This window comes from Electrophorus electricus, chromosome 15 (assembly GCF_041902795.1).
Source record: "Electrophorus electricus isolate QZ-2024a chromosome 15, ASM4190279v1, whole genome shotgun sequence".
In the NCBI taxonomy this organism is placed as follows: Eukaryota; Metazoa; Chordata; class Actinopteri; order Gymnotiformes; family Gymnotidae; genus Electrophorus; species Electrophorus electricus.
In genome coordinates, this window is record NC_137511.1 from 21,569,519 (window position 1) to 21,583,178 (window position 13,660).

At 41.5% G+C, this 13,660-nt stretch overlaps 1 protein-coding gene and 1 non-coding gene across 2 annotated transcripts; both read left to right on the forward strand.

Annotated features, from left to right (window-relative positions):
* The first annotated feature begins 5,236 nt into the window (after nt 1–5,236).
* Nucleotides 5,237–5,318, forward strand: trnas-uga (transfer RNA serine (anticodon UGA)). The gene has a single exon. It is a non-coding gene; the product is annotated as a tRNA-Ser (tRNA).
* A 7,256-nt stretch (nt 5,319–12,574) lies between these two features.
* On the forward strand, nt 12,575–13,186 carry LOC145651362 (ankyrin repeat domain-containing protein SOWAHA-like). The gene is given in 1 exon segment (XM_081698039.1): nt 12,575–13,186. A coding segment is annotated over 1 exon segment (612 nt).
* Nucleotides 13,187–13,660: the final 474 nt, after the last annotated feature.

The window sequence follows — 13,660 nt, forward strand, 5'->3', positions numbered from 1 at the left end:
TGAACACACACGTGGAGAAGCGCAAGATTTATTAAGGGCTGATGCAGAATCATAATCACTACACCAGCCCAATGCCATAGAATACATGATACAAAGAGGCTGAGAGTACATGCTGAACAAAAGTAAACAACACAGATGAAGACAAAGTGGAAGGAGGCTAAAACAATAACACAAGCAATGACAAGAACACTTAACTAATACTGGCAATAGAAAACATGAGGCTTGGACTACGAACAGAGGCTGGGAATAATAATGAGCAGCAAATGAACAGTGCACAACACAGTGATTTCCAATGCTGTGCCCCATTATCTGAAAATGACCTTTGTGGTTTCCCTTGTTCCACAGGTTTTATTTGAACTGAAGTTTATGTGGAGTTTTGATGCAGTTATGAGTTGCATGCTGATAGTGATGGTTCAGTGTCTTCTGGCATGGACTACTATGTTTGCATTGCAAATCATTGGTGGTATCCTTTCACTGCTAGAAAAATTCGTAAGTGCTGTTAAAATCGTAAGTATAAATGAACGTTTGTGCTTTAAGCATAATATTTTTTAAGCTTATTGCAGTATTTTCCCCAGGATAGCTTTTTAGCCTAATGGCAATGGAGATAATGTTATTTAGCCTTTAATAATGAAGCTTTATTGAAGCTAATAATTTCTTTTAGTAAGTTGTCGGTCTGAAAAGGAGAGGTTTTTATGACACCTAGTGGAAACTATTGTGCAGTTCCTGAGTAATTGTAGCTCCTATACATTTCGAAGAACAATGTGTTGTTGATGCTGTAAAATTGCTGTTCTGTGCATCTTGGTGTATGTGTGTTCATGCATGTATGTAAAAAGAATGCTAAATATTATGCACTTTTTTCATAGTGGGAAAGAGTCAAGTCCAGTTTCGCCACAGTGTTTCCACAACTACAGCGCACCGGGACTCCCTCATCCATCCTCCAAAAGCCTGGCAAGGCTGTACTTAATGAGCCTACCTGCCTCCTGCTACCTGTGGGCACGGAAACCTCCGATCGCAGCTCTGACGTTGTGCGGAGTTGGCATACAAAGTTTGCATCTAGTAAGGAAAGCTTGCATGATAGATCACTGCTGCCAGAGGTGAAGTATACGACTGCCAAGACAGGCAGAGCCCGCACACTGATTGAGAGTGATGCGGCAGCTGATTTTGCAGTTGTGAGTAAATGTGTCATAAGCTATTTTCATACAGTAGTCATTTTATGCATAATCTCTACTATACGTTTTCTGTTTTTCTGTCTGGAGTTGGCATTCTCAAACCATCCCATGCTTAATGCCATGGTAAACAGAATGAAGTAATTTTAATCAATGTCTGAATACATGTTAGAAAGTGTTATTATAATAGGAGGGGCTCATTGTTTGCTGTGGCTAAGATATGTCCACTCATAAGGCAGTGTCTTGTTGTTTTCATTCCTTCAGAGAGACTGGATTTCCCACGTTAAGATGAGAGTGGATGAATTGGAGGCAATAATTCTGATGGAAGAAGAGTATGAAGGAGTCCATCAGACAAGAAAAGGAACAATTAAAAAGAACTTGGAGAATGTGGAGCTCAAAGATGAACTGAAGTCCCTGAAAGCTCAGCTGGAGAAAGTAGGAACACCAAAATGCAACCTTCAGTTCCACTGCAGTCACATACAGTCAATGTCATACTATGGACAGAGGGTGATTTTAGACAGAAATAAGGAGATGTCTTATGCCTACAGCACAACTTCACAACTCGACGAGCAATGTGGTGTTGGTCGTGTCAGATTGCTGGTCTGTGTGTTAGTGTTTTTGCGCATGTGTGTAATAAGAATGCTAAATATTATGCACTTTTTCCACAGTGGGAAAGAATCAGGTTTAATTTCCCTGGAGTGGTTACAACGCTGCATCCCACCAGGACTCCCTCATCCATCCTCCAAGGCAGGGCTGCTCTTAATTGCCCCCTGCGACCTGCAGCCACGGAAACCCCCAAGCGCCCCATTGCTGTTGCCCGGAGGCAGCACAAAAAGTTTGTGTCTAGTACATACGTCCCGTATTGCAGAACACGGCTGACAGTCATTATGGAGGAGGATGAAAGAGTGACAGTGATTATGGAGGAAGAAGAGGATGAAAAAGTTCAGCAGACATGTGAAGGAACCTATAAAAGGAAGTGGTGGAAAAATCTATGGAATGTCCTGATAAGGACTAAGAAATCTGAAAGGAAAAACAGCTGCAAAGGAAAATTAAGCACCATATTAAACAGGAAAAGGAATGGAAGAAAAGACAAAAGCGCCGGGAGAGGGAGCGTAGACTGTGCAGAATGATGGAGATGTTGAGGCTGAAAGGCTTCCAGAAAGAGCAGAAGCAGCAAACCAAAGGAAAACATAAATCAAAATGTAAGGGAAAAAGATTTCTGCAGCGATTGTGGCTCTCTCTGAAAAGAAGATGAGGGCGCATTGGACTGGAAAAATATACAAAAAGTACCACTTTTGTAATAGACCGTAAACCCAAAACTAATAAAATTAATAATGAATCTGAGAAGGCTTGATGTTACAAAGAACACATGTTAACAGTGAAAGCAAGTCCATTCACAGCCACTTATGAAGAACATCTGTTTTCCTCAACACACAATCAGCTTCTTTAACAATGAAGTGATGGGAATCAGGAATCAGTTCCAAATTGTCCTATCCATCGGAATGATATGCCTCCGAGATGATCAGTTTTTAGAAATGCGAGGACGTTTTTCTGACAGTTGAGCATTGCAAAAATCTTGAACGTCACGATGTCAAACCATGTCTGCGCTGGACGTTGGACTTTCCTCTGGTTCCATGCATGATACTTACATCAGTTTATTCTCAACAGACACAGAGCAAGAGACACTGAGACAGAGTGATGAAGAGGAGGAAGACTATGCTCAGATCATTATTATGATCATGTGGCATGGATTATAATATGAAGCTTCAATAAAGTCATTAAACTAAACCTGATGATGGGTTATTAATTAATTACAAAAAGATGTATTTGTCTAACTTACTGTGATGTTTTAGCAAAAACAAACATGCTAACTCGATGTACAGTGACTGATGGCTTTGTGAGCATTTAGAGAGGTTTTTGGACACTGTGGACATGTCTAGGACATCTAGTGGAAAACAGTGTGTAGCTACTTAAGTCATTTCATGTATATACTCAAAAGTGTTGAATTTATTTATTTAGCCAAGTGAATCAGGAAATGTAGAGCATGATTGAAAATGAATCTCCAGCATCAAAAGACACATTATACACTCCAAAAATCAAAGGCATTTTTGTTTTTTGACATTTTCTTTTGTATTACATGAGCTCAAATGGAACCTAAATGATGGAAAAATAAGCCAGGATGGGAATGGATATCCTGCCCCAGTGTCTGCTTCAGTTTGAATCCTGAATGGTAATTGTGCTATGTGCACAATTTCAGATAACTAGTGTTACCCAAGCGAACAAGTACAAAGCCTTCAAAAATGAGCTTGGAGGGGCATAGCCAAATTATTAATTAATTACAAAAAGTTGCATTTGTCTTTATTTTACTGTTTGATTTTTGTTTAAAAGCTATTTTGATGACTGAATCATTTTTGAAGGAACTTTGCCTTTGTGATGGTTTTTGCTGAGTATATACACTTTTTTGCCAGGTGATCAAAATTAACTATAAAATATTTTTATATATATAAATTTCAGTGGAATGGAAGAATATCATTATTTAAGATCAATAATTAATGGTGGAATGTTTTAGAAAATATTAACAATTAAGAAATCCTCTAGGTGACACACAAGTCACACTTCCCCCATTTACTGTGCATATAGCCAGCGGTTATTTTTAACATCCAGTGAAGAGGATGAACACTAGAATACAAATCTTAATGGTGAGGTAAAATCCCAGCTCAGCATTGTGTTGATCGTGTGGGGTGAGGCCTGTCATAAATGCTTTTGACCCGTTTCAGTCTAATAGCTCTGAAGGGCACAGATCTGCATAATCCATCTCAGTTGGGGAGTCTGAAAATTACATGGTTCATAAACTTTTTTTTTAATATCATAAAGTTTGATCCCTCTAACTACTTTTTCTATTGTACACTCAGTATTAGCAGGTTTTATAATTTTAATATCCAGTGCTTTATCCTTATGTTTTTACTGTTTTATAACTTGACATCGACACTGGGCACCAAAATCTCTCCCAGGTGTTTTATCAAACTATTGATCCACAATGTGCTAGTGACTTGATTCATCTATGTAGAAAAATCAAGAGCAACTGTGGGTGTAGGATTCACTGTTTTCATTCCTAAAAAGGGTTCCAAGTCACCGGTTTGTCTGCAATGCGCTAAGAATAGGAATACTCCCTGTCAGGGAATCAAGCCAAGGATTACCACCTGAAAAGCAGAGATACTATCCACTATACTAACAAGGACAGGTGCATGTGGGTTAAAAGAAACTGACTGAGATGTACTCATCCCACAGGTTTTGAAGTATTTTGGATCAGTGTGCCTACAACAGAAAGGTTTTTAAACACATTCTGGTGATGTTGACCCAGTCGTCATTCTTCTCTTTTAACAATGTCGGTGTGCTGGCTTATGATTTGTATTTCTTTTCGAATTCTTGTAAAAATGCAAAATATTCAAATCATTTTGGCTATCCCTGTGTGATAAACACGAGATTGGTCTACACTATGAGTTATGTCATATGCAGCATTTTTATCAAATTTGGCTTTGACTCTGTTTGCAATATGTCTGATTATTCTATTGCAAATTAATGTCCTGAGCTGCACTCTCTTGTCAACATTCAACTTAGGTCAAGCGATATCCTGCACTACTTTATTTCCAATGTGCAAGTTTCATCTTTGTTGACTTGCATTTCTGCCCACCTGTACTAACAGCATGCCAGTGAAAACTTTACATGACACCTATATCAGCTAGGTGTGATTTTTTAAAAACAAAAGCAGTGTTCATGCAAAATTGGTGAGCCACCTTGAGCCGTCCCACGTTTTCACGTGGAAGACCTTGGAGGCCACATTAGTGTAGTAGGTAGTGCATCAGTCTAATACTCTGACAAGCTTCTGAGCACCTGTTTATCTGGAATTGACATTAGCTTGCTAAAATAGTGAGCAGACCATTCGGGAGAGTCCTTTCTTTGAATTTGCATATCAGGCCATTTGCAACCCTGAATCAATGACACATGGGGACTAATAATTGAGCTTGAAGAAGTCCAAGGACATAACCCACAAGTGCCCAAAGTATGCAACAGCTGCAATGGCCGAGAGGTTAAGGCGTTGGACTTGAAATCCAATGGGGAATCCCCGCGCAGGTTCGACTCCTGCTTGCAGCGTAAGGAGATGACGTGTTTCTGTTCTAATTCCTTTACTGGAAGAATGAGTATACGGTGTCCTCTAGGTCTCCTTTCGCATATACTTGCCATGCCATTTGCAACTTTGTGCCAGGGAAACTGTAGGAGTCCTAGGAATTGATGCAGAAATAGCTGCTTTGTCCATAAGTTGTGATGGCCCAGGAATTAAGGTGTTGGTGTGGAACTCCAATGTAGTCTCTTGCAGAATAGAGAATTCAGTTGCTTATTTGAAGTAATTTCTGCTGAGACATCATGCCACCAGTGGGGAGAGCTTGCACTCCCAGACCCTTTCCTGAATGATCTACCTGCCACATAGCAGTGTCTTGTTTCATGAAGTTGAGAAAGCACATCCTTCTTACCTCCGTGATGTCAAGGGCATGTAAAAACTCTTCAACTATTGGACATTCATCTTAGCTCAGTGAAAATTCTGGAAGACTATTTCTAAAATGCAAATTGCAGTGCTGTTTGTCTATGCTTCTCTTTCATGTCTTGTACCAGCGTTCCAGGGACAGATCCGTCTTTTGTCTTTAACTATAACTATAACACTTTAGCTATTACACTGTTCACTCCAGTGCCCACCCACCACAAGTCACTAACAAGATGATGTACTTGCAAGTAACAGCAGTAGTAGCAGCAGCATGACTCGTCTTCAATCTTTCAAAGTTCACACGTGTTACCTTGCTGCTGCGCTCCCTTTGTTTGCTTCCAGTAGCTGCACACATCAGATTTAAAATCTTGATGCTCACCTACAAAGCCAAAAATTGGCCAGCCCCTTGATACAGGGAGTCAATGGTCAAAGCCCGATTCGTACCTCGAGTGCTTCGAACCTCAAGTATGGCTCGGCTTGAAATTCCATGCTCCAAGTCTCATGGAAGAGGATCATTGAGACTCTTTTCTGTCCTGGCTCACAGATGGTGAAATGAACTTCCACTTGCTGTCCTGACAGCAGAGTTGCTTGCAGTCTTCAAACACAGATTAAAGATCCATCTATTCATGGAATATTTAAATGACAAATGACCCTGCTCCTATATTGACTAAGTAAATTAGCACTTATTGTAGGGTATTATTTATTATACTGATGTTGTCTAACAAACTTTAGTACTTATTGTTTATTGCACTTATCATTGTTTAAGATAGACCTTATGCATTTTGTACTTCTTGGCAACAGCAGTGATCCCTCTATTTCTACAGTATTCTAGATCATTGGTATATTGGACTCTAACCTACTGTAATGGCTAGGGTGCATTCTATGAGTAAATGACAAAGCACTTTTGTAAGTTGCACTGGATAAGAGTGTCTGCTAAATGCCGTAAATATAAATGTGAATGTAACAAGTACACCTCAAGACTTGACACTCAAGTCCCGAGACAAGTCAAGAGAGAAAATGTACAATCCAAAGTCAAGATGGACAGTTATCAAGCACTACCCTTCAAGTCATTGTGCTTCGTCCATGTAGAAAATTCTAATCTAATCTACTTTAATGATGACTGGCAGATGTTTATTTAAAGATACTGACTGAGATTTACTCCTTCACAGGTTTTGAAATATTCTGGATCAGTTTGCCTGCAACAAAAAGTTTTTTAAACATATTCTGGTGATGTTGACCCAGTCTTCATTCTCCTCTTTTAACATTGTCGGTGTGCTTTTTACAATGTCGGTGTATTTCTTTTCAAATTCTTGTACAAATGCAAAATACGGCATATACCTGTGTGTCACGTAGACTACATTGCTGTGTGAGGCACAGAAAGGTTCATTTGCACTTGGCTCACTCCTTTTGGAAGTTTGACTGTGTTATGATACAAATTTGCTCAGATTATTGGCCAGATTTGGGCATCATTCACTTTTTCATGTGGGTCAGAGCTCAGTTCTTTATGTGGCCAACATCATGGGTATAGGAAAATTGCAAACTGGGTTAGATCTTATTTTCAGCATAATTCTTGCAGATCCACTGTGCATGAAAGAAAATTGTGCACTTCTGAAAAGGTAGTAGGATGGTAAAATACTCTTAAATGTCTACTTGGTTCAATATTTATCACTACTTGAAGCTTTATAAAATACACAAATCAAATTGTTATCAGATCACTTCAGTAGATTCTGGAAGTTCACGTACTCTTCTACCCATGATGTGATTTGCAGTCATTTCTACTGTAGAAATTTGGAGTAATGGTATGGAAAAATCCTCTTAAATGTCTATTCCTTACACTATATACACACACTCATGCTCTTGAATACACATACACATGTGCAAATTAGTTAATTCACATCTTAAGGTTCTTGTCACAGAATCAAAATCAGAGTGAAAGACAAGTTAGAGAAAATGTCTGTTTGAGAATATGCTATTTCAATGGGGAAGTTCATTAATTGTAGGGGAACGTTCTGGAAATGAATGTATAGTCTATGCTGTCCTCATCTTAGTCAAGGCTGGTCAAGCTGCTGCAAGGCTGAGTGGAATCTTGGTCTGCATCTGAGTGTGTTTCAGTGCTTGGACTGAAATAGTTTACTCAAAGTGCTGAACCTTTTGGGCGGATCAGAAAAGTGCTGCTCATGTCTTGTAATCCCCAGCGTGAGGGTCTCCAAGCATCTCTCACACCTTGGGTGAGGCGTCCTTGTGTAGGTATTGATAGGCTTTTTTGCCACAGTTGTCACGTATGTTGCAGTTGGCACCATAACCACGCACCAGAACACTCAGGACTGATTCGGGCCTGTGAATAGCAGCAATGTGTAGTGGGGTGTAGCCATCGTAGCTCTTGGTGTTTACGTCAACCCCTGGCCCATCTTGCCGTGAAAGAAGAAGGATCTTGTGCATCATTTCACTGTTTCCTTGTTTAGCAGCACAGTGAAGTGCTGTGAAACCAGACATGAAGTTTCTCCTCTCTGCCAGCTTGATGTGCTGGAGCAGAAGCTGCCAGATTTGATCCTGCTGTCCTGCTGCACACTTCACAAGCCACTCGTGTTCTCTTGGCCCTAGAGGGAAGATGGCTGATTGCTTTGCATCCAAACCTGGTTTGGTGTCTTTGATGACCCTTTTCAGGGCTGGTGAAGCAGGTGCCACACAGTGCCACTGCTTGGTCATGGCTGATCTGTACAGGTCATATCCATCGTTCACTTCACTCAGACATGCTGCCGCAGTCCTTTCAGTGGGTTCATGGGCCATCTTCAAATCTGCCAGAGCAAGTATCATTACTGCTGGATATATATAGAACATGTATTGTATGTACTACATACAGCCTGACACAAGCCATCTACAGAGCCAAAGCATATTTGATTGTACCAATTTACTTTGGATTCTGTGTACTTGAGTGCCAAATATTTCCATGCTATTTCTCATCCTTCTCACTCTCATTCTTGGAGAACACTTTTCAACATATTCAACATATGATGTTGAAATGTTTTTAGTGTAGGACTTTGGAGTCATGGGATAGCAAAATCCTCTTAAATGTCTATTCGGTTCACTGTATATCACTACTTGAATACACAAATCAAACCGCTATCAGATCCCTGTAGGAGATTCTTGAAGTACACGTCCTCTTGTACCCATGGCATGATTTATAGTCATTTTTACTGTAGGAATTCGGAGTAATGGGCTACCAAACTCCAGGTTCATATATTCAATATTGGAAGCTCTATAAAATAAACAAATCAAATTGTTCAAGGACCACCCCCCACAGCAGCCTGACTATACCTTCAGATCATCACCTCTTTACCAGGACCATGCCCCACAGCAGCCAGACCACACCCCACATCAGCGCCTCTGTACCAGAACCATGCCCAACATCAGCCTGGCCACACCCCCAGATCATCAAATCTGTACCAGGACCACGCCCCACAGTGCTGAATCCACCAAAACACCACCAAATTCTATTGAGATGTGTGACATCAAACAAATATTGTAATGGATTTCTACAAAAAACTTATTTAATAGAATACAAACAAATTATCTGGTATAAATAACAATTATTTTTGCCCCTACAGAAAAAAAACATGATAATGTAATCAACAAAAATGGAAAAGAACTTCTGCAGCTCTGTCAAAGTCTGGGTCTGTACGTCGTCAATGGTAGGACACGGGGGGACTCCTTAAGAAGATACATTCCAGCTGTCTTGTTTTGTGCGCAGCACTCCCTCAAGGGAACCTCCACGCAGACCCCAGTGGCGGGACACCCGCCAGCAATCGAACCATTTCAACATTGGCAGGTTGACTTTGTTGAATTAACCCAGGCAGAGGGTAAGAAGTACATGCTGGTGTGTGTGTGTGTGTATGTTCAGCAAGTGGGTAGAAGCGTTTCCCACGACCAAGCAAGACGCACAAATGGTAGCTAAGATGTTCCTAAGGGAAATCATTCCTAGGTGGGGCCTACCAAAGCGCATCTCAAGTGACAACGGCACACCGTTTGTACATCAAGGCCTTATAGAACTAACCAAACATCTAGGTATTGACATGAAGAAACATTGCAGTTACCACCCCGCTAGCGCAGCGGCGGTGGAGCAGGCTAACGGTACTCTGAAACTGGGACTTAACTGGGTCCAGTGTTTACCATTGGTCCTGTGGCAGATGCGGACCAGACCCCAAAAGCGCACGATGCTCAGTGCCTTTGAGACGGCAGACCACCCAACACAGGTGTAGAGCCTCCACTGACGGATAGTGTACTCCTAACTGAGTCTATGGTACAGTACTGAATGTCATTGCACCGTGCCCTGTCCATTGTATCCAAACAGGTGCAAGCTGTCTTGCCGAGCCCCGCAGACAAGCACCTGCATGACATCGCTCCAGGCGACTGGGTATTGTTGAAAGATCTCAGACGAAAGTGGTTGAACCAAGCACAGTGGACGGGACTACAGTTTTAATAAAGGTTTAATTGAGGACAAACCTGGAGAGACCCGTAGCTCATCTGAGTGCAGGTAATGTTTTTGCTTCTCTCTTGGTTGAATTTGATTAACCTAACTAATGATTTAAATGAACTGAAAAGCTACTAAAAGTCTTTGTTTTTTATATACCAGCTGTTCCTAGTGACACACACTCAGAAGATGATTTCAAAAATTATTATCTGACATTAATACAAGCACAAATAATGGCTTTAACTGTTTATCAACAGTTTTCACTCATCAAAAGATTTTGTCATCTGACATTTTGGAAATGTATAGAGAGGTTTCTTTGAGAGGGAATTTAATTTATTGAAAAAGTGTAGGACATGAGTATAGAAAATTAAATTCACATTCACAAATCCAAAGACATAACATGGACTGGGATTGGTGGGAGACAGGTAGGTGTGCTGGTCAGGGTCAGAGTGAATGACAGTGTGAGGCAGACAGCTTGTACCAGGGAGACATGTGGCATGGTGTACTATTGTCAGGGAGACATGTGGTACTGATATCAGCAAGCGTAGGATATGGATATTGGGAGTCATGTGGCCTGGGGCACTAGTGTCAGGGAGTCATGTGGCCTGGGGCACTAGTGTCAGGGAGTCATGTGGCCTGGGGCACTAGTGTCAGGGAGATGTGTGGCATGGGGCACTAGTATCAGGGAGATGTGTGGCCTGGGGCACTAGTATCAGGGAGTCATGTGGTCTGGGGCACTTGTGTCAGGGAGACATGTGGCATGGGACACTAGAATCAGGGAGATGTGGTGTGGGGCACTAGTATCATGGAGATGTGGGGTGTGGGGCACTTTGTTGTAGGAAAGACTCTGAAGTGGCTGCTGCAGACATTTTGATGGCTGGGCTGGCACTCTGATGTCGAGCTGTATGTGTGGTGTTGTGACCACTGTAAAGAACCTGCTTCAGTCTCTCTGCTTTACTGCATCCATGGAGACCGTCACCATGGTCGACCTTGGTCCTTTTCCTACCACCAATGCCGGGGACCTCTATGTCCTCATGGCTATGGACAGATTCATGAAGGTTCAACAATTGCCAAGACCAATTATCTATTTTTAGGTTTGGTTTTTGATGCACCCTTTTGTTTTAATGTTGGTTTTGCTGGTGTCTTTTCTGCCAGATTGAGTCTTTTATACTTTGAACACATGTGGTGTCCAGAAAGGCATCTAAAAGTATTTGAATTTAGGCAGTACTGATTTCTTTCTGGAATTGTTCTGTGCTGTTTTGGGCCCATCTGTATGGTCACCTAGTCTTGTACAGCTTACTGGGCTGTGCGTGTGCAGTGTTAGTCTCTGTCCTATTCATGAACACAGCAATCTGGCTGTGATCAGACAGAGGGGTTTGTGGTTTAGCAATGAATGCACTGAGAGAGAAATGGTCTAAATTTGTTATTACATAATCTACCATACTATTCCCAAGAGGTGAGCACAAAATGTATCTTCTTAAGGAGTCCCCCCGTGTCCTACCATTGACGACGTACAGACCCAGACTTTGACAGAGCTGCAGAAGTTCTTTTCCATTTTTGTTGATTACATTATCATGTTTTTTTTCTGTAGGGGCAAAAATAATTGTTATTTATACCAGATAATTTGTTTGTATTCTATTAAATAAGTTTTTTGTAGAAATCCATTACAATATTTGTTTGATGTCACACATCTCAATAGAATTTGGTGGTGTTTTGGTGGATTCAGCACTGTGGGGCGTGGTCCTGGTACAGATTTGATGATCTGGGGGTGTGGCCAGGCTGATGTTGGGCATGGTTCTGGTACAGAGGCGCTGATGTGGGGTGTGGTCTGGCTGCTGTGGGGCATGGTCCTGGTAAAGAGGTGATGATCTGAAGGTATAGTCAGGCTGCTGTGGGGGGTGGTCCTTGAACAATTTGATTTGTTTATTTTATAGAGCTTCCAATATTGAATATATGAACCTGGAGTTTGGTAGCCCATTACTCCGAATTCCTACAGTAAAAATGACTATAAATCATGCCATGGGTACAAGAGGACGTGTACTTCAAGAATCTCCTACAGGGATCTGATAGCGGTTTGATTTGTGTATTCAAGTAGTGATATACAGTGAACCGAATAGACATTTAAGAGGATTTTGCTATCCCATGACTCCAAAGTCCTACACTAAAAACATTTCAACATCATATGTTGAATATGTTGAAAAGTGTTCTCCAAGAATGAGAGTGAGAAGGATGAGAAATAGCATGGAAATATTTGGCACTCAAGTACACAGAATCCAAAGTAAATTGGTACAATCAAATATGCTTTGGCTCTGTAGATGGCTTGTGTCAGGCTGTATGTAGTACATACAATACATGTTCTATATATATCCAGCAGTAATGATACTTGCTCTGGCAGATTTGAAGATGGCCCATGAACCCACTGAAAGGACTGCGGCAGCATGTCTGAGTGAAGTGAACGATGGATATGACCTGTACAGATCAGCCATGACCAAGCAGTGGCACTGTGTGGCACCTGCTTCACCAGCCCTGAAAAGGGTCATCAAAGACACCAAACCAGGTTTGGATGCAAAGCAATCAGCCATCTTCCCTCTAGGGCCAAGAGAACACGAGTGGCTTGTGAAGTGTGCAGCAGGACAGCAGGATCAAATCTGGCAGCTTCTGCTCCAGCACATCAAGCTGGCAGAGAGGAGAAACTTCATGTCTGGTTTCACAGCACTTCACTGTGCTGCTAAACAAGGAAACAGTGAAATGATGCACAAGATCCTTCTTCTTTCACGGCAAGATGGGCCAGGGGTTGACGTAAACACCAAGAGCTACGATGGCTACACCCCACTACACATTGCTGCTATTCACAGGCCCGAATCAGTCCTGAGTGTTCTGGTGCGTGGTTATGGTGCCAACTGCAACATACGTGACAACTGTGGCAAAAAAGCCTATCAATACCTACACAAGGACGCCTCACCCAAGGTGTGAGAGATGCTTGGAGACCCTCACGCTGGGGATTACAAGACATGAGCAGCACTTTTCTGATCCGCCCAAAAGGTTCAGCACTTTGAGGTAAACTATTTCATTCGAAGCACTGAAACACACTCAGATGCAGACCAAGATTCCACTCAGCCTTGCAGCAGCTTGACCAGCCTTGACTAAGATGAGGACAGCATAGACTATACATTCATTTCCAGAACGTTCCCCTACAATTAATGAACTTCCCCATTGAAATAGCATATTCTCAAACAGACATTTTCTCTAACTTGTCTTTCACTCTGATTTTGATTCTGTGACAAGAACCTTAAGATGTGAATTAACTAATTTGCACATGTGTATGTGTATTCAAGAGCATGAGTGTGTGTATATAGTGTAAGGAATAGACATTTAAGAGGATTTTTCCATACCATTACTCCAAATTTCTACAGTAGAAATGACTGCAAATCACATCATGGGTAGAAGAGTACGTGAACTTCCAGAATCTACTGAAGTGATCTGATAACA